Below are 25,961 nucleotides of genomic sequence, written 5' to 3'. Positions count from 1 at the left end.
CCGAGGTCCCGGGCGGGAGAAGGTACCTCCTAGTGGCGCCCCCGCGTGACTGCGCTTTACATAATCGAGGCTGCGCGCGTCATAAGTGGCGTACTCCACTTCAGACCGAATCAGAATCGTCCTAAGTTCTGTGTTCCGCCCCTTCGTGGTTGATGGACGTCGAAATGAACCAGTGATCGAGCGACCAGCGCTGCCGTGCCCGCCCAGATCCGCCCGCACTCATCCGCCCGCCCTCCTGCCGCAGCCCGCAGCCTGCTGCCGCCGCCGCCGCCAGCTCGTCCCTCAGACTGTCAGATAAAGCGGCGAGCCGGCCGGCTGGGCGGTGAGCACGGCCCGGGCCGGACATGGCGGCGCTCTACGCCTGCACCAAGTGCCACCAGCGCTTCCCCTTCGAGGCGCTGTCTCAGGGGCAGCAGCTGTGCAAGGTGCGCGGGCTGGGGCGGCGGCCGGGAACTGGGGCGCTAGAGGCTCGGCCCGGAGCCCCCTGTTCTGCGGGGTCGCCCGGCGGGGTCCCCCGGGCAGGGCGTGGCAGGCCCGCCTAGCTGAGGCGCCCCACCCGCCCCCCTGGGGGCCAGCGGGGCACGTGGGGGAGTCCCGGGCGCAGTCCAGGCCCCCGCGGCCGGCGTGTCCGGGTGCTTAGCAACCGCGAGGGCTTGTTCTCGGACCCCGTGAGGTCTGGGGAGGGGACAGCGGGTCTCCTGCTTGACCCGGACCAGCCGAACCGAGATCCCTCCCGGGCTGGCTTCCCCGCGGCTGGTTGCACACCGAGCGACCGCCTGCCTTGCCTGGGACTGAACTCCAGAGTTGGGTGCGCCTAGGACGAGAGTCTCCCAACTCGGGCGCCTCACGAGCACTTTCCGGCCAGTCTCAGAGACGAAGGTAGCGAGGCTTTATAGAAAAGCCTCCAAATTAAGCGGACCAAGTAAAAGGATTTTTCAGCATCCAGTTGGTGACCTTTGGTCTTGGCTCTAATCAGCTACTGTTCAGTTTTTACCCTTGAAGGTCCAGGTTCTTACCTTCCCCCCCCCTCCCCCGCCCATTTGAGTTGCTTTCATCCTGCTTTGCCTATTTAAATTAATTGAGGTGCTGTGAGGTGACAGTTAAAAGTCATGAAGCCGTCCTGCGAGTGATTTGAGATATTCTCAGCTAATCCAGAGTTTTTCTCTAGTATGGGTAACTCCTAATTCTATGTCACCGTTGCCTCAAATGGCCGTGACTTTGTCACTCTATTTACTGGGTAGGAGAGAACTCAAATGTTTGGGTGCCTTTTTTTGGGTCTTTATATAAATAAAAAACATATGCATTTGAAATATATATACTGATTTTAAGGAAGTTTCATATAGGTCAGCAGTAATGATTTTAGTTTAGCATTTCATTTCACAAGTGGACCTGGTCAAAAATCAAACCGTGGAAGTGGCAGAATCAGAACTAGAATCCAGGGCTTCTGATTCCCAGTCTGAGACTTATTCATACATACTTTTGTTTTACAATTTATGACTAGTTCCGTGTAAACTCTTTGTTAACTTCCACATCAATACAGGGCAGTGATGCCAATATCATGGAAGAGAAAAATAAGGCCCAAGAAAGTTTAGGTGACTCACTGAAGCCCAGTGGCTATGCTGCAAATGGTACCCAGGTCTTTACCTCCTACTAAAGGCTGTTTCCATTTCTGACTGCCTTTTAAAATTATATCCTCATTTCATTTCAGGAATGTCGGATTGCACACCCTGTTGTGAAGTGCACCTACTGTAGGACTGAGTACCAGCAGGAGAGGTACAGTTTTTGTTGACCGTGAAAGATATTAATAGGCATTTTCCTCTTAATTCGTTGCTTTTCAATGTACAGATCTGCAATTGATTGCATTATACACCGATTGCATTATACACAGATTCTGCAGATTTTTTTTTATTATAACGCATTGACGAATGTAAAACACATATCTTCCCCCAGTTATCCATTGATTGTTTCAATTTTTTTATGACTTTTTTAAAGTAATCTCTACACCCAACAGGGGCTCGAACTCTCAACCCCAAGATTGAGTTGCACGCTCCACTGACTGAGCCAGCCGGGTGCCCCTTGCTTAAATTTTTAGAGTTAATTCTCAAATCCTTGACCATTTTATATTGTGGTTATGATCTTTATGACACTAGGAAACCACAACAGTAAAACATGAGCCTTATGTTTCAGTATGCTTATACTCAAAGCTTGAAGAATTTCTAAGCCAAAAGAAGAGACTTTTGGAAATGTGACTATTCTGATAAAGGGTTTGTTAGCCACATTTGAAATTCACTTGCCTTCTGTAAATCTCATTTTTTTTTAAATCTCATTTTTTAAAACGTGAAAAACATTTAGGTGGAAGTGAGCACACATCATTGGGAGACTTTTTAATAGCAGAGTAGCTTACTGGTTTTTAATAGCAGCAAAGTAGTTTATTGGTATAGTTAAGTTCTGTGGGACTGCAGCTGTAGGTCATAGTTCCTTAAAGCAGCGGGGGGCGGGGTGTCTCTTTGCTAACTCACACATAGACTTGGAAACCTAATTTCAATCAGCCTTATTTCAATTCTAGGAACATTTTCCCAATATTTTATTATGGATATTTTCAAACTGGAAAAAGTTGAAAGAATTTAACAGTAAATACTCCTCTACCTACCACTTCGATTCTACAATTTACATTTACTTTATTTGTGTCGATCCATCAGTGTATTTTTTTTTTATTTGAGAGAGAGAGAGAGAGAGAGAGAGAGAGAATGAGCATGGGAGAGGGGCCGCGAGAGAGAGAGGGAGAGGGAGAGGAAGAGAGAGAGAGAACTCCAAGCAGGGTCTACGTGCAGTGTGGAACCCTATGCAGGGCTTGATCCCAAGACCCTGGATTTGTGACCTGAGCTGAAATCAAGAGTTGGATGCTCAACCAATTGAACCACCCAGGTGCCCCTTCAGTGTATTAATCCATCTTATTTACAAATCATTTTAAAGTTGTTGACATCCGTATACTTGATCCTAAACACTCAAACAATGCTTGATAACATGTGTTTAACAAAGCTTGATATTTTGTTTACAGTCCTTTATTTTTTTAGAGATCTGTACAGTGAAATGCTCTTAAGTACATCGTTCGATGAGTTTTGCAAACAGTATGTATCTGTAACCCTCAACCCTTTCAAAATATAGAACATTCCCATCACCCCGGAGAGTCCTCTCATTCTTCATCCCCCTCAATCTCCACCCTTCTTGCTTCCCCCCTGCAACTACTGTTCTGATTTTTTTTCCACCATAGATCAGTTTTACCTGTTTTAGCCCTTCATAGAAATGGAAACATATAATCTAGAAGCTTTATATTTTAGCTTTTATATTTGGGTCTGTGATCCACCTTGAATTAATTTTTGGGTGTAGGATGAGATATGAAGTTGGACCCTTAATTTACACCATACATAAACATTGATTCAAGATGGAGGCACCTGGCTGGTTCAGTTGGTGGAGCATGCAGCTCTTGATCTCAGGGTTGTAAGTTTGAGCCCCGGGTTGGGTGTAGAGATTACTTAGAAAAATAAAATCTTTAAAAAAATGATTCAAGATGGATCATAGGAATAGTTTTTCTTTTCTTCTTTTTTTAAGTTTATTTATTTGAGAGAGAGAGAACAGGTTGAGGAAGGGCAGAGAGAAGGAGAGAGAATTTAAAACACCCTCTGGTGTAGTCAGTATACAGAGCCCAACACGGGGCTCGAACCCAAGAAACTGTGAAATCAAGAGCCAGACACTTAACTGACTGAGCCACCCATGTGCGCCAAAATAACTTTTCTTGGGGTGCCTGGGTGGCTCAGTTATTTGTGTCTCATTTCAGCTCAGGTCATGATCTCACAGTTTATGGGTTCGAGTCCCGCATCATGCTCTGTGCTGACAGCTCAGAGCCTGGAGCCTGATTTGGATTCTGTCGCCCCCTCTTCTCTCTCCCCCTCCCCTGTTCATACTCTGTCTCTGTTTCTCTCTCAAAATTAAATAAATATTTTAAAAAATCAAAATAGCTTTTCTTTGTATGTTTTCTAAGATGTCAGGAACATTTGTATATATTGATACATATAAATCCCACTTCTTCGGTAATAAATCTAAGTATAAACAAAAATGGTCAACATCCTAGAATCACCGATATGAATCCTCTTTCTAGAGGTTTCTTTCAGTGTACCCCACATCTCGTACTGCCTCTTTAAAATGGCAGAAAATTGCCTGGAAAATATTTTATTTGAATATCTCATTTTAATTTAAATGTTTTCTACTTTGAGGTCTTTCTTTGTCTTAACATTATGGTCGCTTTTATAGGACTTTATGGGACAATAATCACAAAATAGCTAAATAGACTGAACTTGTATGTGACTTTATTTTCAGCCCCAGAATATTGTTTTAACTATTCTTGCACATTAAACATTTGTTTGTATCTCCCTTTGCGAAGAATTAGACTTTATTCAAAGATGATTTTCTTGCCCAAGGCAGTTTATCAGTTCAGATATTTAGGTAATATAGGTCTCTGGACCTTCCCAAGACAGAAGACACTTTTATTTTTGTCAGTTCTTAGTTCTTAGAGAAATTGGAAATATTGACAAAATATTTGATCATAGCATCCATTTCCTCACATCTGGGATTTTCATATGCTTTCACTTACAGAGGAGGGTGTAGACAGAGTAAAGTCAACATAAATAGAATCACTGAGTTTATATCCCAAACACATATACTTCATTCCTCACCTCAGGTTTCTCAGATGTTCATCTAAATTGAGAATTACTGCTAGTCCATTTTAGTCTAATGTAATTAATATTCTTTTGAGGGTCCTATCCACATTTGTTAATTTTGTTTAGTGATACTTAGAGATGTGAAATTCAGAATTAACTCACTCTCCACTTTAACCAAAGCCTCATTTTATTTGAGCTTGTAAAATTAATACCCATAAAATAATTAATAAATAAAAGAGTTTTTGGCCAGATACTCCAGCTTCAGTTAACTAAGTGTCCAGAACAAATATCGTCTTGGCACTTAGCAATGAGAAAATTCTGTGGGCTTAAGGAGGAATCAATTTTCCGATGTTGTAAGTGAAGCAACTTTTTTCTTATAAAAGCACCGTGTCTCTTTTTTCCCCAACAGTAAAACCAATACAATATGCAAGAAGTGTGCTCAGAATGTGCAGTTATATGGAACAGTAAGTAGAGCTTCTCTGTAGCTAACAGTGCGTACTCAGGTCTCTTGGAACCGTACATTCTCTGGATTATTAATATAATTACCATATTTTTAGCAGAACATCTCATATGTAAATACTTTCTCAGAAAAGTTTATCTAGCATTTGAGCTTTCGATCTTAGCTAATACTTATTGAGAAGCTCTGTGTTTATAACCATGATGGCAGGATTGTCGTTATAGTTTTCCTTGAGAGCTTCAGTCACCAGTATGGAAAGAGAAAGGGACAGATGGATCCTATGGCGTGACCTCTTTGGTAGCAGTTGACTGTTCATTTGATGATTTTTTTTTTTTTGTCTCGTTTCTCAGTGTTCGGGTTTTATACTATGTCCTTGCAGGCAATCTCCCAGCCCGTTTATACAGTTGATCATGGCAAAGAGGCCTTTTCAGAAATTTGGAAGCACATGCTGGTCTCTCCAAAGAGCTAGTTCTGTAGAATTTCTTCCAGAAGTCCCAGCATATACACTAATGGGCTTTTGTTATTTGTTAATTTATTTGTTTTAACATCATGTGCAGTCCTGTGCAGCAAAACACTTTACATGGTGTTAGGAAATGGGCTTCATTTGATCAGTGCAGAAGGAAATTTATGAAGTGGGGAATACATTTTTATGACGACCGATGAACTATATAATAGGAATTATTGCTTTAAAAAATGCACTGGTATTTTATAATATACTTCGTTGACCCTTTTTTTCTTCCTCTCTTTTTAAGCCCAAACCTTGTCAGTATTGCAACATAATTGCAGCATTTATCGGCAACAAATGCCAGCGCTGCACAAATTCAGAGAAGAAGTACGGACCACCCTATTCATGTGAACAGTGTAAGCAGCAGTGTGCATTTGACAGGAAAGATGACAGAAAGAAGGTAAATCTCTGTGTTTCTATTGAACTTTTTTCCTTTATGGGACATTAAGTTTAGTCAATTGTGTCAAAAAGACATTACAACAGGAGCAGCCGGCTGGCTCAGACAGTAGAGCGTGTGACTCTGGATCTCGGGGTTGTGGATTTGGCCCCCAAGTTGGATGTAGAAATGACTTAAAATTTAAAAAAAGAAAGAAATATAACAAAGAAAAGAATTCTCAGTTCCTGTTCTAGTTGTTCCTGACCTTGAAGATGTTCAGCCTTTGTTTTCTTCATTTACCAAATAGGGACCATTATATTCCTTAAAAAAAAATGTGTATGTATATACATTTTTTATTTTTATTATTTATTTGTTTGTTTATTTATTTATTTATTTATTTTAAGTAATCTCTACACCCAACATGGGGCTTGAACTCCTGGCCCTGAGCTCAAGAGTCCCATGTTCTGACTGAGCCAGCCAGGCGCCCCTAGACCATTTTATTCTAATATTGCGTCAGTTAGTGTTTTATGAAAATCTTAATTGACAGTGATCTGTACCCTGTATAAGTGAAGTGATGATTGGCAAAATTCTATAGAACTCTGTAAAGGATAGATTGTGACTTAACATACAGTCATATTACCAGTTTCACTCTCTGACTCTTAAGTGTTTCTGTCTGTTGAAGTTAAAATCCCAAGATGACATAGAGGAGAGTTCTTTGTGGAGTGATGGTACCTTGGTAGAATAAAAATGGTTTAGATTCGTTCTGTTTAAAACCCTCAAGTGGCTTCCAGCTGCACTTAGAACAAAACCCACACCCCTTCTGTGACCTGCGTGGTCCGTGCCTGCCTCTCAGGCTCTCCTGACATTATACCTCCCACCCATCACCTTGTTACAGCCACACGGGCCACCTTTCAGCCCTTTGAATGTGCCAGTTTGAATGTGCGCACGGCTGTTGTTTTGCCGGGTAACACCCTTCAGTCCTGACTGGTTCCTCATGCTCAGATGCTGCTTCCTTACAGAGACCTTTTACTAACTCACTCCTAATCGTATCACCCTGTTTTGTTGCCTTCACAGCATGTAATGTTGTGAGGAATTACTGTGTTTATTTGCTTATGTGTTTGTCCATCTTCCAAGCTCTTTGTCTGTCTTGTTCTCTGCCACATTTCCAGTGGCCTGGAACGTAGTAAGTGCCCAGAACACGCAAGCATACATATGTACACACACACACACACACACACACACACACACACACATACACACTTATTTTGATAAGAGTTATACTTTATTGAGAACTGTTTCCTCTCCCTTTTAGTGATCTTACCTGACACGGCCAAAATATTAATCTGAAATATATCTCCAGCTTACTGTTTTTTTTGTTTTTTTTTTTAAGAAAAATTGTGCTTCTCATTTTCTTTTTAAAAAGTGAGTGAAGTGGGGCACCTGGGTTACTCGGTTGGTTAGGCATCTGACTTCAGCTCAGGTCATGATCTCATGATCTCATTGTTCATGAGTTCAAGCCCTGTGTCAGATTAGCTCAAGCCCCACTTTGGGCTCTGCACTGACGGTGTGGAGCCTGCGTGGAATTCTCTCTCTCTCTCTCTCTCTCTCCCTCTCCCTCTCCCTCTCCCTCTCCCTCTCCCTCTCCCTCTCCCTCTCCCTCTCCCTCTCCCTCTCCCTCTCCCTCTCTCTCCCTCCCTCTGCCCCTGTGGGATACTCTCTCTCTGCCTCTCACTCACTCGCATGCTCTCTCTCTCTCAAATAAAGAATTAATTAATTTTAAAAAGTGAAGTGACTATATATATTTTAAATTGAGATATAATCAACATATATCAGTTTCATATGTACAGCATAATGATTTGATATTTGTGTATATTGGAAAGTGATTGCCACATGAAGTCCAGTAAATATCCTTCACCATACACAGTTACGGGATTTTTTTTTGTGTTGAGAACTTCTAAGATCTGCTCTCTTAGCAACTTTCACATATGCAACACAGTGTTACTAACTATAGTCACCATACTGTACATTACATCCCCATGACTTACTTATGCTTTAACTGGAAGTTTATACCTTTTGACTACTTTTCCCTATTTTACCTACCCCCACACCCTACCTCTGGCAGCTGTCAGTCTCTTCAGTAAATATTTTTTTAATGAAGGAATGTAGTACAGAAACTTTTTCAGTGTCCACAGGTACTTTTCAGAGATGCTTAGGCTCAAGAGAGCTGACTCCTGCAAACCAAATTCATTGATTTATAATGGGAGGGTATAACTCTCCAGTGACCAGAATACTCCTGCCTGCCAACCAGAGCACCTTTTCCCTGAATCGAGATACTGGAGAAGCTGAATTAGGAATCACGAGGTAGCATGTAAGAATAGTTGGAGTATAAGCTTTGCAGTCCCACTGGCCTGGGCCAGCTGAAGGATCCTGGACAAGTTACTTACTCTCCTTATGCATCAGTTTCCTCACCTTTCCAGGGGGAAGCGTAGTAGCTGCTTCACAAGGACTTAGGGAGACTTAACTGAGGTTGAGGACCGGCTTAAGTTCACACACCTCATCAGTGGCCGAACTGGGACTTAACCCACAGGTCCAAGCGCCCTGTGCCTGTGGTCTGTAGTGCCCACGTACTACATTCTCTCTCCACCTTTGTGTCCTTCAGGTAGATGGGAAACTGCTGTGCTGGCTGTGCACACTGTCCTACAAACGGGTCCTTCAGAAGACCAAAGAGCAGAGGAAACACCTGAGCAGCTCTTCCCGCGCCAGCCACCAAGAGAAGGAACAGTATAGTCGACTGGGTGGCGGCGGCCATTATAACAGGTAACCCCAAGATGCAGGAGATAGGACTGGACGGACTGATTGGTCAGACGGAATGCACAAGCTAGCCAGGAGAGGCACCATTCAGCATAAAGTTTCCTATTTTCTCTCTAGTTACTAGCCTTAGAAGGAGTCTCTTTTGTCCCATTTCACAGTTCACGTGTCTTCCACGTGCCAAAGAGATTTCCGTTAGGCATTAGGATTTCCTGACTTGGTTTGTCGTGTGTCTGGAAAGTTTGTGGAACTTGTTCTGCTTTCAGTGTAATGCTCTCCTCACCCTGGAGTGGGTTGTCTCCTTAGAAGACTGAGCATATCACTTTCTGAGGGATGCAGCTTTTTCTAATGAATGCTTGGCCGGGGGGTTGGTAGGTGTTCTAGGTTTGTCCTGGTGGGATCCAGTCAAAAAGATGTCCTTTTGCCGTTGTCTTAAGCTTCCTTTCAGAGTATCCATAGTGGCATTAAGAGTTTTCTGGCTTCAGATTAAATCCTGACCCTGCCAGGTTCTTTGAGTGGAATCTTGGGCAAGCTTGTTCATCTTTAAAGTAGGGAAATAATAACATTACCTTATGGAATTGTTGTGGAGATTAATAAATTATATAGTACATGCATAGTGATTTCTTTTAATAACCGGCATATAGGAAGCATTCAGTATATTTTAGTTACTGTTTGTTATTGTTACCATTATAATTTTGTTTATTCGTTAAGCAAACATTATTAAGTACTCTCATGGGCCAGTGACTCTGCTAGGAAGGCAGAGATGAATAAAAGAATCATGCTGCTCACCGAGAGTATGCAGGCTGATTGGGAAGACAGACCTGTAATCAAATGATTGCATTATAATTCGATGAGCACCACAGTGGAAGCGTCAAGACACGGCATGAGAGGCAGTAGTGATTAACTGCCTTGGGGAGTCAGGCAAGAGAGGCTCAGAGAAGAGCTGGGGTTTGGGCTGGGTTTTAGGATGAGTTAGAATCATCAGATCAGGGATGGGCAGAAGCAACCTAGGCTGAGGGAATAGCGCGTGCAGAGAAATGGAGACAGCACGAGACCACATGGGCCTGAGGAGTTGCAGGTCCTTTGATGTGCCTGGTGCTTATGTTTGGGAGCCAGGGAATGGGAGAGAAAGGGATTCTGAAAATGTTAAGGAGTATGAACCTGACCTGGGGTCAGTAAAAAAAAAAAAAAAAAAAATTTACCCTGATTATTGTGGAGAAAACATTGGAAGAAAAAGAGACTGGAGGCTAGTTAAGAACCTGATTTTATAAGAGTCCACAGTAAGAGATATTAATATTAGAATCTCAACTAAGTCCATGGCGCCAGAGATCAGAGAGGCAGATTCATGGGGGTTCTTGGGGGACTTAGTTGGTTAAGTGTCCGACTTTGGCTCAGGTCATGATCTCATAGTTGGCGAGTTTGAGCCCCACATTAGGCAAGGAATCTTTTTAAAAAGCCAAGTTCATAGAAAGAGACTAGAATGGTGGTTACCAGGGGCTAGGGAAGGAGGAAATGGGGAGATTTAGGTGAAAGGGTATAAACTTTCAGTTATAAAAAGAGTAAGTTGTAAGGATCTGATATACAGCAGAGAGGCTATTCTTAATATATTATATTTTGAAAACTGCTGAGAGTAGATTTTAAGCATCGTTGCCATAAAAGTTAGCTATGTGAGGTGATTTATGTGTTAATTATCTTAATCTTGGTTACCCTTCCATAACAGATGTATATCACACTGTTATGTTGTACACCTTACATGTATATAATTTGTCAGTTATTTCTCAGTAAAGTGGGAAGGTGGGGGAAGGATGGCAGTGGTATCAAATATTGAAAAGAGATCAAGTAAGAAAGGGTCTTACTTGAGGGTAAACTCATTTAGTCTGTAACTGGTTTTTCGTGGTTTGTGGGACTCAGATATCAGTAGATTCACAGAACTGTGCTGAAGAAGAACTGGACTAGGAGTTCAAGCTGGCATCTAGTCCTAGCTTCACTATTGATTAGCTATATATCCTTGGGTAGGTCAGTTAAACTTGATGAGCCTCAGTCTCTACAGAATAGAAATAGTGCCATGTATATACCTCACAGACTTGGAAGATGTGAATGAAACATTAAATGTACTTTTTAAAATTTAATTTAATTTTCTATTTATTTTTGAGAGAGAGACAGAGTACAAGCAGGGGAGGGTCAGAGAGAGAAAGGGAGGGAGACACAGAATCCGAAGCAGGCTCCAGGTTCTGAGCTGTCCGCACAGAGCCTGACACAGGGCTCGAACTCACAAACCACGAGATCATGACCTGAGCTGAAGTCTGACACGAACCATGAGATCGTGACCTGAGCCGAAGTCGGATGCTCAACCGGCTGAGCCACCCAGGCACCCCTAAATGTACTTTTTAAACTGTAAGGTAGATTTTACTTCTTATTAAAATATTAAAAATAATTTTTTTAATGTTTACTTATTTTTGGGAGAGCATGAGCAGGGGAGGAGCAGAGAGAGAGGGAGACACATAGAATCTGAAGCAGGCTCCAGGGCCTGAGCTGTCAGCACAGAGCCCGATGTGGGACTTGAACTCACAAGCCACGAGATCATGACCTGAGCTGAAGTCTGACACTTAACTGACTGAGCCATCCAGGTGCCCTACTTCTTATTAAAATTTTATTGACTCTGTTCCCATAGTTGTTAATAAAGCAGATAAGATTTAATTAAAGCTAAGAATTTTAGGGGCCTGTGGAAGGGAGCTGCCCATGCACCCAGGGCCTGTGAAATCAACACCTTGGTGGGTTTTAATAATCAAGAATAATTAGCTCTTTTATGAAAGAGCTGTGATATTACATTGGTCCTGTTTGAAAAACTTTTGTTGTGATGTTTTATAAATTTTTGATTTCTAATGTGTGTTTCTCTGTTTTTGCCATTAAAAGCCAGAAAACACTTTCTACATCTTCAATTCAAAATGAAATCCCAAAGAAAAAATCCAAGTTTGAGTCAATCACGACCAATGGAGACAGGTAAGCCAAATGGTATGTGTGCACGCTTCCATTTGAGTGACTGCATATACAGTTCCTAAAACATGAATACATTCCAGGGTGTGCCTTGGACCTAATCTAAGGTTGTTACTGAGCCTCTGTGGGTCACTCCATTAGCCGCTTGATGTCTTATGAATAAGCAGTGCTGCTATTTGTTTATAACTCTAATTTTTTTTTTAACGTTTATTTATTTTTGAGAGACAGAGACCGAGCATGAGCAGGGGAGGGGCAGAGAGAAAAAGGGAGACACAGAATTTGGAGCAAGCTCCAGGGTCTGAGCTGGCAGCATAGAGCCAGATGTGGGGCTCAAACTCATGGAGCACGAGATCATGACCTGAGCCGAAGTCGGAGGCCCACCTGACTGAGCCACCCAGGTGCCCCTATAACTCTAATCTTGTCATTAAAAGATAAGCACACATAACCAGACTTAATAGCAACTGAATTCTGCAGTCCACATATAACTCTCCCATACTAATTCCAGTCAGGAGCTCTGTGCTTTTCATTGTGTCCTGTGCGTGTGGCCTCCTCCATGTGGGACAAGAGTTGGTACTGAGAGGTGGAGCGGAGACAAGTGGGGAGTTACGGCAGTCTTCTCAGTGTTAGCATGCAGAAATCCCACTGCAGATACTGAACCAGCAGAGAATGAGCTGCATTTAAAGAATTTTACTTCATTTTAAGCATGTCTCAGTGCATGTACTTATTCCTGGCTCTCCTCTCTCCATCTGAACAATGCTTCCTCTTGCCAGTGCTTTGTCTACTATCCAGAGCGCCCCGTCTGTGCTGGTCCAGTGGCTGCTTCCCAGCTGAGTCTTGGGGCTGACCATTTCCTGTTTCTCTAGGCCCGGGCATCCTGAAGTGAGACACTGACATACGCATCCTCCAGATCCTTGGAATCCTTTCCATTCTGAAAACTCCCAGTGTCCGTTCTCCCTCCAGCCGGTGGTGGGTATGGGAGTGGGCTAGCACGTAGGCTCACCTGGGCCGAATCTCATTTAGGGGAGCACAGCGCATCTACGAAGTTTATTCTTTCCTGTTCCCTCTTTTATTAACTTGATTTCAGATTCTACAAGGTACCTTTTTATCAACTAGTATCATTGATTTTATACTTCTTAAATTGAGCCTTCTGGAAATGTTTAACTTAGAGGTTCAAATTATATGGAGAAAGGAACCATAAAGACCATTGGGTTCACTGTTCTTCAAGCAGATATTCTGACCATTGTGAAGATTGTCCCATCACTTCTGCCAGCGTGGCTGATCCTACAAAAACCACGTCAAAGAGTGAACCTGTCTGAGTTTTTTGCCTTTATAAAGGTCTAAGCCAAGACCCACCGTCTTTAGATTCATCGTTCCTGTTTTGTGCTCATTTATGAACCAGGCTGTATTTGAATGACCTGGAAAAAGCTCATTCATAACCTTGGTTTAACCAGCCAGTCCTTAAAGATTACCTTCTTTCAGATTATTTGTTCGTAAGATACTGCCATTATTCTTGCTGTCCATTGCTAGGGACATACAAAGCTATAAACTTAAAGGTTTCTGTTCAGAGTGATTTTTTTGAAAATGTTTGTTTATTTTGAGAGACAGCATGAGTTGGAGAGGAACAGAGAATGAGGGAAAGAGAGAATCCATCCCAAACAGCTCCTCTCTGTCAGGGCAGAGTCTGGTACAGTGCTCAGTCCCAAGCCTGGGAGATTGTGACCTGGGCCCAGATCAAGAGCCAGATGCTTACCTAACTGAACCACCCAGGTGCCCCTGTTCAGAGTGTTTTTTGCGTGCAGTCACCAACAATGATTGTTTTCCTCAGGTAGGAAATGCAGATCCTTGACATGGTCTTTAACAATTTCATCTGAAAAGATCAAAAAGATTTAAAAGATCTTTTTTTTTGGTCTTGAAATGTAGATGCTATTTTATTAAAATAACTTACTGTAATAACTTGAAAATTTGGAAAACTTTTCTGCTTCTACAAAAATTATTTCATATACGTACAAGTTCCATTTGAATGTTCCTGCATCAGCAGTCTTAACTATTGATTCCACGTGTTTGCCTTGTTTTAAAAGTTCATAGCAGATGTTAAATTACATTTTCCCTTTTCTTATTCCTTTTGTGGAGTTTTTTCTTCCTTTTCCCTCACTTTGAAAACATCCTGACAAGCTCTTTTTGATGGTCCTTTTTTTTTTTTTTTTAACTGGGTATCCAACTTGAATACTTTTGTACCAAAGGTTACCAGCCTTGTTTCTGAACTATTTATTGCAGCTGCCTCTCAGCTTTCAGTTGATCGCAGCCCACTTTCCTGGCCCCACTTTGAAAATATCCACATAAGCGCCTGTCCTTGCCTTGTTCTCCCCTCTTCCGCAGGCTGCTGTCTAACAGCTTTTCATTCTCCTTTCCAGTCTACCACATTCTCCACTCTTATTTTTTTAATATTGAGGCATATTTGATTTTTTATGCCTCTTTTTCTTTCTCTAGTAGCCTCCTGTATCATATGGAGAGAATGCATCACTTCATTTCTCAAATAGTTTTATACTTCTAAAATGCCTCTGGGGGCGCCTTGGCTCAGTTGGTTAAGCAGTCGACTTTGGCTCAGGTCATGGTCTCACAGTTCATGGGTTTGAGACCCACGTTGTGCTCTCTGCTGACGGTGTGGAGTCTGCTTGGGATTTGCTCTCTTTGCCTGCCTCGCTGCCTCCCGCCCCACTTGTGTGTGCACACGCACGCACACGTGTGGGCGCTTGCTTGCTTTCTCTCTCAAAATAAATACATAAACTGAAAAAAATTTTTAATGCCTTGGTCATTTCTTTTTTTAGGATCCTGTAAATTCATAGCCTCCCTCTCATACTTCCTAGTTTGCCAAAATCATAGCAAAAACTTTAAGTTTATGTATTTATTTTGAGAGAGAGTGTTGCATATGCGGGAGAGGCAGAGAGAGAGAGAGAGAGAGAGAGAGACAGAATCCCAAGTAGGCTCTACACTGTCAGTGCAGAGCCTGACAGGGCTGTGTCACAAACTGTAAAATTAAAAAAAATTTTTTTTCAATGTTTATTTTTGAGAAATAGAGGCAGAGAATGAGCAGGGGAGGGGCAGAGAGAGAAGGAGACCCAGAATCTGAAGCAAGCTCCAGGATCTGAGCTGTCAGCACAGAGCCCAACGTGGGGCTCGAACTCACAAACTGAGATCATGACCTGAGTCAAAGTCAGATGCCTAACCAACTGACCCACCAAGGTTCCCCTCGAACTCAAAGACCTTGACCTGAACCAGGATCAAGAGTTGGATGCTTAACTGGCTGAGTCACCCAGGCGCTCCATAGCAAGAACTTTTCAATTTGAGAAAGATCTGAGTTCATTTCTAGCTTTCCTTCCCCTGAGAAAATGCACCAGCTACTTTTTGATCTATTTGTTGTTCCATTGGCAATTAAAAAACACTCTCAACGATGGGTATCCCCAGGCATACCTTGTTATTTCTAAAGGACATTTTTTTCCTTTATTCATAGTTTTTTTTTTTTTTAAGATTTTATTTTAAGTAATCTCTACACCCAATGTGGGGCTCAAACCTACAACTCTGAGAACAAGGGTCACATGCTCCACCAACTGAGCCAGCCAGCTAGGTGCCCCTCCTCATGTTTTATTTTATTTTGCATTTGAAATATGCCTGAAAGATTAGATTGACTTTGTGTGGCTTTACCTTTTTATTGGAGATATTTGGAAAGATTTTCGCCTTGCTAACCTAGCCATCTGTTTTCATTTGATTTCCAGCAGTTCTTGTTAGTCAGAAGTTATAGAGTTAGAAAGGTCACACTCTAACAGGACAGACACGACTGGTTTTGTCAACAGTGTGGTGCGATGGGGAAAATCCTCTCTCGAGAAACAGGTGGAGCAGAGCATTAGAAGCTTTGGGGAGCACAGCATTTATACTAGCCCATCACACTGTTTGATTTGTCGCTCTAGTTATGGCTTGGTGGTTTAAAGATATTCTTTTGGATTGAGGCAAGACAGTCCCTTGGCAGGTATTGAAACTGATGGAGGCTTTGATGGGATCCTTTCAGCGTTTTCTCTTGCATATCTTGTTTTATTATATTGCTTTTACTTTTTGTCACCCAGTAATTCTGCATATTCATTGGTTATGAAAGCACTGGTCCATTCATCTGACATTCTTCTTACATGCCTCATGTAGACCGAGAGAGAATATTCTTATCAATGGACCATGTCTTCTAGTCATAGAAATGTTTGACTTGGTAGCTGTGAGGCTGTCCAGCGACTCCACTTGCTATTTGAGAGAAATGCTGGTTACTGGCTGTAGTTCAAGATGAACTAGAGTTGTTGTTGCATTGAGCTAGGGGGTCGTGAATCAGTAACGCCAGTGGCTGCCTAGGAAAAACAGGTTTGTGTTTTACTTTAAAGGTTGTCCTGGGAAGAGTAAGGAGGTTTCTTCTGGAAGTCTCTAGAGAAGGACAGGACTTGACTCTCGGGGCAGTAATTCCTTACTTTGTTTTGGGTCTAAGATGTCTCTGACCAACCGGGGAAAGCTGTGGATCCTCACCCTAAAAACCACCCACTGTATGTAGACACCAAATTATACATGCAACTTCAGCGGTTCACAGATGCCCGGGAACTGGGCCTGGTTACAGCACTCCCCGAAACAGACAGAGCTCACCTGGCGCTTTGACAGAATGAAGTGCTCAGCTCCTATTACTGAGAAGACTCCGTTGAAACCCCAGTTTATGCTGTGACTCTGGGGTTCGCCCCGTTTCTCTCCTGATTATCACTGAATTCTTGATATTGGAAGTGGCAGTCACACAGGCCAGTGGCAGTGTAGGGAAAGTCGGCTTCCTTCCTATTAATTGCATCATTTTCTACATTTTAAAAGGGACTGACTGCTCCTGGGATGGGATGCAGCAGCTTCTTAACAGCTGCCCCACACACAGGGCTTTGGGGCAGAAAATAAAGAACCAAGATCTGATGATCGCCTTGCCTGTGCAGTTTAGCAAATGCTACTGAGTCCGGCATGTGGGGGTCATTGTACTTACTGCTGGGAACTCAAGTGGTTGCCCTTACTCTGGACTTAACAGTCAAGTGGCCTGTGGTGTGTCCTCAAGTACAAAAAGGTTTATACCTCCAAGTTATGATTTTTCCCCTCCATTTTTCTACTCAGCTTCTCCCCAGACCTGGCCCTGGACTCACCAGGCACTGATCACTTTGTCATCATTGCCCAACTGAAGGAAGAAGTGGCCACTCTGAAGAAGATGCTGCATCAGAAGGATCAAATGATCTTAGAGAAAGAGAAGAAGGTACGGTTTTGTTAATGCCTCTCGGGCCAAAATGGTGCAGGGGTAAGCATGCGGCACCACAGGGCATGCCGCGAACTCTTTTTAACCGATATTTATGTGGTACTGACCACTGACGCTTTGAGAGATCCAGTGTCAAGGTTGGGATATCGTGGGAGAGGCTTACTGTCTGCCAAGATGACTCCTGATCTATTACCTCGAGAGAGAATCCTCACTCTCCCTCGCTCAGGTGTGTTTAGAAAGTGGCTTTTTCTCAGCATTTGGAGGGAGCTTCACTTCTCAGGGAGGACTCATGTTTACCAGGCTTGCAGAGGTGATGTATGAAACTGCAGTGCCCCTCTGAATTCACAGTGGGGCGTGACTGACTGCTACGCTTCCCAGCACGAGCTGCCTTGGAAGGTTGTAATCAGAAGGTGCCGAATGAGCATGGAGTTGAGACTAGAGGACATGGTTATGTAATTGAAATTTTTAATGCTCTCAGGCCAAGAGAACCTGACACTTCCATCACTATTATTTGGATGGCCGTGTCCGTGGGACAGTAATCCTCAAAATATGTGGGCCAGGTCTCCCTTCTTCCTGGACAGTAGTCAGGTGGGCCTTCCTCTGTCACTCTTAAATCTTTGCTTCCATTACTGACACCTCCCTGAGTGACCTATTCATTAAACACATTAACATCTTCTGTTAAGTCTTACTGTCTGGTCTAGCAGTCATCCTCCCTCTTTAAGGGAACTTTTTACATCCTTCTTCTGATTCAGTTTTGTTTCTCTTTTTAGGTGCTCTTTCTTTTTTCTTTTCTTTTTTATTTTAGAGAGAGCAAACAGACACAAAGAGCAGGGGAGAGGGGCAGAGGGAGGGAGAGAGAGAGTGAGTCCCAAGCAGGCTCCGTGCTCAATGTGGAGCCCGATATGGGGCTTGATCCCATGACCCTGGGATCATTGCCTGAGCCAAAATCAAGAGTTGGACACCCAGCCGAGCCACCCAGGTGCCCCTCTTATTTTTAAGTTCCTAAAGAGTACCTTCTTTTTGTCTTAACATATTAATAACAACAATAGCTGACTTTTATTGGATACTTAAGTATGTGGCTGACTCTATTCTGAGTGTTTTCCATGTATTAATCCATTTATCCTCTTAACAGCCCTTTGATATAGAAATTACTGTCGTCATCATTTTGTAGATGAAGAGTATCCTCGCAATATTTTTTATCTTAGGGTTCCAATCCTCTTAGTTTTGTTTTTTACTCTGAGACTGTATGTTTTCTCATGCCAAGTTTGAATTCATTCTGGGTGGCTAACAAAGGCATATATGATGTTAAAATATTTACATGCCTTCTTTCCATCTAATTTTGACCTCATTTTATAGATGAGGAAATGGACCCAAAGATATTAAATGACATATCAAATCACACGGTTAGTAAACGGCAAGTCTTTCTGAGTCTACCATTCTTTCTCCGAGGCTGTGCTTTCTTCTGCCAGTAATGTGGAGATTCATGGGAAGTTCATCCTCTCCACCGTCCAACAGGACTGTCAGATGAAAGCAGACCCAAGTATATTTTCTTCATAGACTGGATCGGGGTGGCACATAATAAAAGAGTTTTTGCAAAAGAGAGACAAAATGATCACTTGTTTCCATGGCTTTGCGAAGTTAGGGTTTTAAAAGGACCAATGACAAATAGTAGATTGTTTCTCAGCACTTTCAGGATCGAGGTCACACTCCTTGGCTCGGAACCCAGGCCCCTCTGCAGCATACCTGCCTGTCTGTAGCATCATCTCCTGCCCCTCTCCGTGCTCCTCCCCCATCTGAGCAGGCTGTCCGTTACCTGGCACTCCTGGGCTGTGCCCGCCCAGCCCCCTGTGCTTGGATGTCCTTATACCGTGTGCCGGCTGTACCTCACGTACCTCGGTGCTCCGCTCTCGCTTCACTTCCCTGACTTAGACATCTCCTCCCTGCCCCTTGAGTAGCACATCAGTAGGAGAAGGCCTGGGGTTTGAATTCTAGCTCTGTCTCTCGCTAACATGTATGATCACGGCCATGTTATGTAACCCATTCTAAGCCATGGTTTTCCCCTCTATAAATGGGAAAGTAATATTGCCCCCCACAGGTTTTTCATAGGTTGAATGAAATAATATAATCAAACATTTTGGGGGTGTCTGGCTGGCTCAGAAGAGCATGCAACTCTTGATCTCAGGGTTGTGAGTTCAAGCCCCGCCTTGCGTGTACAGATTACTGAAAAAAAAAAAAGAAAGAAAGAAAGAAAAAGAAAAAAAGTGTAAGTGTGTGTGTGTGTGTGTGTGTGTGTGTGTGTGTGTGTGTGTGTTTATAAATAAAATACCAAACAGTTTACCTGGAACAGGGTTAAAAAATTAATAAATGGCAATAGCTATTATTCTCCTGGCTTCTCACAGTCACTCATATTGTATTAAAATCACTGATTTATTTGGAGGATTATTGGCATGTATTAAATACATAAAATCTTTAAAACCTGTCAGTGATGAGGTCTCAGAAATGGCTGTCACAATTTTGTGTAATTTTCAAGGAATCTTTAGGATAAATAGGATACAGAATTCCCTGGCTTTGGTTTTATTATGGATCTTCCGAAGAGCTCTGGATTTCATCAATTCGAGGAGCCATTTAGCTCTCTGCTGCCAGAACATTCATCTTTGCACTACACAGAGATCTCTTCAGTCAGTCTGCCTTTTCTTCCCCCTCAGATCACAGAGTTGAAGGCTGATTTTCAGTACCAAGAATCTCAGATGAGAGCCAAAATGAACCAGATGGAGAAGACCCACAAAGAAGTCACAGAGCAATTACAGGTGAGTCTGCTTGTTTGTTTGTTTTAATGTTTGTTTATTTTTGTGAGAGAGACAGAGCGTGAGCAGGGGAGGGGCAGAGAGAGGGAGACACAGAATCTGAAGCAGGCTCCAGGCTCCAAGCTGTCAGCACAGAGCCCGATGCGGGGCTCAAACCCACGAACCACGAGGTCATGACTTGAGCCAAAGTCGGACGTTTAACCAACTGAGCCACCCAGGTGCCCTGAGTCTGCTTGTCTTTTATGTGATAACCCTGGCGTATTTAGCTGATTGTATTTTAGGTGATTTATCTCTTAGATTTTTTTTGTTCTCAAAGTATTGACAAAATCATATTTAATCTACCTTATAGCTGTCTTTTACTCGTTCATCGTTGGGTGTGCTCTGATCTTTTTCCCTCAAAAACTGGAATTAATAAATGCGTGTTTTGATTGTTGGATAAGCCAGATGTGATTCCAGATGTCTGGATTATAAATTCTGTTTATCCAGCACATCAAGGCACTCCACGGTTTGTTTGTGTTGCATAAAGCGCCCTTTTGTAACAGTGGGTCCCCGGAGACTGAAGTGTGCCGATTAACCTCCAGCGAACACGTTCTTCCCCTGAACCCGGCCCTGGGGCTTTCTCTTGTTTTCTGCCTTTAGAATCTGTTCTCTTGGTGGCCCTCTATATTGTCTGCCTTAGCATCTGCATAAAAAGCATGTTCTGTCCTGTTAAAATACACTTCTCGCACTGATTTTTTTGTTTAGGCTAAAAACCGAGAGCTCCTGAAGCAGGCGGCTGCCTTGTCCAAGAGCAAGAAGTCCGAGAAGTCAGGAGCTATAACCTCTCCGTGAGAGACCACCAGGAGGCTGCCGGCCACCAGCAGAGGGGTTCCTGGGTTAGGGTTGGTGACCTGGCTGTTTTCTGTGAATTGTAAGCTTTCTTAAGAAATCTCTATTTTATTACAGTTCTCCTCCTTTGCGGGATTGCAGCGGGCTGAATGGAAACACCCGGTTTATGCTGTGTCATGACTGCATGCTGGGGTGTTTGGGGTTCCAAGCTCTCTGTCTCACACTCTCACGCCCCCCAGCCCTGCCCTGAGGACTACTCTCTGTCTCTCTCTCTTTCGGTACTACTCTGTGTGTGTGTGTGTGTGTGTGTGTGTGTGTGTGTGTGTGTGTGTGTGTGGCAGTCACTGTTTAGTGTTATATGCTGAATGTTTTTTGGTTTTTGTTTGTTTGTTCGTTTGGTTTTGTTTTTGGTCCATCGCATCCTGCCATACCCATGAGCTAACAGTTTGGCATTAACTACATACATATCACTGCCACCCTCTGAACTTTGAAAACTGCCACCTTAAGATTTGGTACAATGGAAGAGGCTTTCTCTCTCCAATAAACCTTTTGCTTCAGGGTATACTCTTGGGTTTTTTTCCAGGTATATTATGTATGAACTTTGTACTATGTATAGCCAGAGTTTTATTTATTTTTTAAAAAGAAACTTTTTCTTGATAAAGGAATAATGGTAGTCTAGCTTGTTCTTCTTGTAAAAGTTATGCCTCTTTAAAGAAAAAAAAAGCCCTACTCTCTACCTTTCAGTAAAGGAGTAAGACCTTTTCTTGTTTCCTTGGAGTCTTAAAAACTGATTGTTACGGTGCAACAATTCAGTGCGTCAGCGTGGAGATAAGTGCCTTTTGGAGGACTTTTTGGAAGAGCGTTTAAGGAGATACTTAGGGGAGGTAGCAACGATTTGGATAGTCTGTCTTTTTAAATAAGGACAGAAAGAAAGGTTGTCCAGGTTTTACTGGACATTTCCCTCCCCCTCCCCTTTCTGGATTGTTTTATGTGACTGATTTTAAATTCTCACACTGCCACTTCTTTTTAAAGAAAAAATACCCTTATATCAGTTGTTACATTGGGCCATTGTCTGAGAGCTTTTATTTTTTTTTAATGAGCAGATTCAAAGCAGATAATATTTGAGCCCTAGAGCATTTTGGGAGTTAGTAGGAGCTGCTCAAGCACGGGCTCTGGGTCTGATTGGGAGACGCTGTCACTGTACCTTCTCCCCGTCCCTCCTCATCTGCCCCACCCGACTTTTCCGGGGAGGGAGATAGATTTGCACTGCTAGCCGTTCTCTCAGGTCCTCTGTGGGGTGTTTGTGGAAGAAATGAGAGGGCTGTGATGTGCCACGAAACACAGTAGAGTCAGCTACCTTGGACTCCTTGGTGCAGAGGGGTCTCGCGGTTCGAGGTACCCATGAGGACAGATGAACTTTGGACCTCAGTGCCCCCAAATTGTAAGCAGTCGGTTTAACTTGCTAGGCATTTCCTAGAAGCCAGTGTGACCCGTGATAACATTCTCACAAGCGGCCCGTGTACAGATATGGACAGAAATGTGGAAATGGGTGGTTTCTTTCTGATAAAAGAAACAATGGACCACGACGCTCGTCTGTCACTCCAGTAAGGGAGGTCACGTTCCCTTCCGAGCGAGGGACAGGAGGGAAACGGCAGTGCTACACAGTTTTGTAACTTTTTGAATGAGAAACTTTTAGGTAAAGATAAACTGTCAGATAATATTTTTCAGATGCATTTACATTTGATTCTGGGGAAAAGATTGTGAAAAAAGTTATAAGTCATGGTTTGGGTTTTTTTCTTAATTTGGAAGACTTGAGAAGTTCTGTTTCATGAAGTGACAATATAAAAACACATAGTTAGTTTTATACTAAATCTTTTTTTAAAGTGTTGGCATTTAATACAAAGCAGATTCACACATTTTCTAACTTTCCACAAGTTCCAAAACGTGAAGGAAGAAACCTCAGTCTTGAAGTTTTGGTTTTTAAAAATCATGACACTGTTTTACCATAAAATTGAGTAGCTAACTTTTGGTAACACCTTTTGTTTATTTGTATGTTTGTATAATGAACACTTTGAAACACAGGAATGTTTTGGTTTGTACAAACTTTGAAAAATGTGTGTTAATAAAAATTCAAATTGACTCGTGTCATTGTTGGGTGATTGGTTTATTGTCGGTCTACCAATAGGCACATCCCCTATTCCCTTCAGCCTGTAAAACAGTTTGCCTTGCTTGTTGACTTAAACAATTAAAAGTCTAACTGTGGTTATAGGGAGCTTCATATCCATCAGGGAATAAACCCATTCTCTTTTTTCTTTTGTGATTTTAGTTTCCAGCTTAAGTGCTTGCTTTGTTATAAACACCATGTGATGCAATGAGAATACAGATGCGAAGAAAATGGACAATTACTGTTCTCGTGGGGCTTCTATTTGGTGAAATATTAGACACCACCACTGTTCCTTGATTTTATATTCACCATTATTAGTCAAAATACAATACAGGATTGATTTTTAAAATTTTAACCTTTATTTATTTTTGATAGAGAGTGGGGAGGGGCAGAGAGAGAGGGAGACACAGAATCAGAAGCAGGCTCCAGGCTCCGAGCTTTCAGCACAGAGCCCAATATGGGGCTCACACCCACAAACCGTGAGGTCATGACCCGAGCCGAAGTCAGACACTTAACTGACTGAGCCCCCCAGGCACCCCCAGGGTGAATCTTTATTAGGTATGAGTGAGAGGATTTTGAGATACTATCTCAAGAAAGAGAGGAATGTGTTTGAATCTTTGGTGCTGGTAATTTTTTAAATTAATAACAGGTCCCTCTTAGACATTGTCGCTGTCACATCCTGGACATTCTATAGACTCAGCGACAACTTATTTTGTCTAAATAAATTGGAGAAAGTTTTATTTTATAGGTACTATGGCCTGAATGTTTGGGTTCTCCCCCCAAATTGACATGTTGAAATTCTAACCCCCAAAGATACTAGTATTAAGAGGTGGGCCCTGTCTTGGGAAGGTGCTTAGGCTCTGCCTTCACGAATGGAATTACATACCTTGCTTCTACCACCACGTGAGGACACAGCCAAAAGGCCCTGACTGTGGACCCGAAAGATGGCCATCACTAGAATGTAACCTGCCTGGCACCTTGATCTTGAACTTCTCAGCCTCCAGACCTCGAGAAACAAATTTCTGTTATTTATGAGTTGTGCAGTCTGATATTTTGTTCTGGCAGCCCAAAAGGACGAAGGCGATAGGCTATGTTTATGACCATCTTTGTTGTGTAAATTCATTTATCCATTTTCTCAGCCTTAAAAACCACTGTAGGGGAAGCATATAGTATAAACAGAAAGATACCATCTAGTTCTTCAGGAAGGTCTTGAGCCACTCAAAATAACCCTCAAGGTTTAGGACTTTGGTTCCATTCTTTGCCATTCAAAATCATATGTAACCTGCAGTATAGCTGTCTTCAACTAACAGCCACCTCAAGGGTCTTGGAGGAGGGGCCGTTTTCGGAAAGGCTACAACTGTCAGGACTTGTGGGATATCCTGGTTATATAACACACTACCTCAAAATTTAGTGGTTTAAAGCAATCATTTAAATATGCCCACAGACCCTGTTGGTAAGGATTTGGACAGGGCATTGTGTGGATGACGAGTCTTTATTCTACAATGTCTGTCTGGGTCCTCAGTTGGGAAGATTCAAAAGCTGAGGGATACTTTCTGGGGCTGGGATCATCTCTAAAGGTTATTTATTTGCATATTTAGTGCCTGGGCTGGGATTCTAGAAACTCAGTAATGCTGACCAGAACACTTACACGGGGCCCCTCCATATATAGCTTGCCCTTCCCCAGCATGGTGCGTCAAGGTAATCAGACTTCTTCCATGGTGGCTCCAGACTCCCAAACACAAGTGAAGGGATCCAGTAAACAAAGCTGCAGATGCACACATTTTCTGACCTGCAGGACTTTATTGGTCGAACAGTCAGAAGTCCATCCAGACTTGAGGGGAAGGGACATAAATCCCTTCTCTTAATGAGAAGATGACAAAGTAGAAGAGCATGTTGAATGGAAGCTATTGGGGTGGCTATCTTAAAAAATATAGTCACCCAAAAAAGGGAATCGATTTTGGGACCAAACTAAATCCAAGAGAGCAAGGCTGAAGCTGCAATGTCATTCACTGAAGACATACCTTCAGATGTCACTCTCCGTCACTTCTACAATACCTTACTGGTTACAGAGGTCAAATTATTGACACTATTCAATGTGGGATGGTGCCACCCACGTGGGTACATACCAGGAGGTAAGAATCATTGGGGTCCATCTTTTTTTTTTTTTAATGTTTGTTTATTTTTGAGAGAGAGACGGAGTGCGAGCAGGGGAGGGACAGAGAAAGAGGGAGACAGAATCCGAAGCAGGCTCCAGGCTCTGAGCTGTCAGCACAGAGCCTGATGTGTGGCTCCAACTCAGACTGTGAGATCATGACCTGAGCCAAAGGCAGATGCTCGCCTGACTGAGCCACCCAGGTGCGCCCCATTGGAGTCCGTCTTGTAGGCTGGCTGCCATGCTGCCCTTTGGGAGCTGCCACATAACCCTCTAAACCTATATTGAGTAAAACCTCTAGATTTTGAAGCCAAAAATAAAAGTTGTCAGTTTGGGGAAAGCAATTCATATTCCTTAGCTCTTAATGGAATCAACGACTACTTTGCCTGTCACCATTTGTCAGGCTGTCATTGCAACAGATTATCAATTCTACTTGAAAAGTGACATCTCGCCAGGTTGTGGTTAGCTCTGAAGTCAGACTGCCTGAGTTTGAGTTCTGTCTCTACTTAGGGTTGTGAGGATTAAATAATATAAGTAAAAGTAATTAGCACAGTACTTAGCACATAGTATGCACTAGATTTTGTAAGCAGTTTCTATGGATGGCTTCTACAGAATTTTCTGTCTCCTAAGAGGGAAAGTAAGAGTCCCACATTAGAATAAACATGGATGTTCACTTGTTTTTTGCTTCCATTGTTACCTTATCCCAAGATCAATTTTAGGCCCTCAGAGCATTCATTCAACCACTACTTTATATCCTTTTTTCAATCCATGCTACCTACCTCACGCAGGCCACTTCATTGCCCTGGTTCTTAGAGTGCCATTTTTTTTTTAAGTTTAATAAGCTACAATTTGCCTA

At 42.7% G+C, this 25,961-nt stretch overlaps 1 protein-coding gene across 1 annotated transcript; it reads left to right on the top strand.

Moving 5' to 3' along the window:
• Window positions 1–14: 14 nt before the first annotated feature.
• On the top strand, window positions 15–22,933 carry FAM76A (family with sequence similarity 76 member A). Its single transcript, XM_029948456.1, has 9 exons — window positions 15–425; window positions 1,709–1,773; window positions 5,125–5,179; window positions 5,925–6,077; window positions 8,713–8,870; window positions 11,775–11,861; window positions 17,022–17,157; window positions 19,863–19,964; window positions 20,706–22,933. Exons 1-9 carry the CDS (start codon window positions 345–347, stop codon window positions 20,790–20,792), a joined length of 924 nt encoding a protein of 307 aa, XP_029804316.1. The 5' UTR covers window positions 15–344; the 3' UTR covers window positions 20,793–22,933.
• Window positions 22,934–25,961: the final 3,028 nt, after the last annotated feature.

This window comes from Suricata suricatta, chromosome 8, assembly GCF_006229205.1.
Source record: "Suricata suricatta isolate VVHF042 chromosome 8, meerkat_22Aug2017_6uvM2_HiC, whole genome shotgun sequence".
NCBI lineage: Eukaryota > Metazoa > Chordata > Mammalia > Carnivora > Herpestidae > Suricata > Suricata suricatta.
Note: the sequence above shows the minus strand (reverse complement) of the source record. Positions and strands in the feature narration are given on the sequence as shown.

What these genes read in the sequence shown, in the direction of transcription:
- FAM76A (XM_029948456.1), top strand. Translation starts at nt 345, where the DNA reads ATGGCGGCGCTCTACGCCTGCACCAAGTGCCACCAGCGCTTCCCCTTC. An exon ending in ACTGAGTACCAGCAGGAGAG is followed by an intron (nt 1,774 to 5,124) that starts GTACAGTTTTTG and finishes TTTCCCCAACAG; the next exon opens with TAAAACCAATACAATATGCA. An exon ending in GGCGGCGGCCATTATAACAG is followed by an intron (nt 8,871 to 11,774) that starts GTAACCCCAAGA and finishes TGCCATTAAAAG; the next exon opens with CCAGAAAACACTTTCTACAT.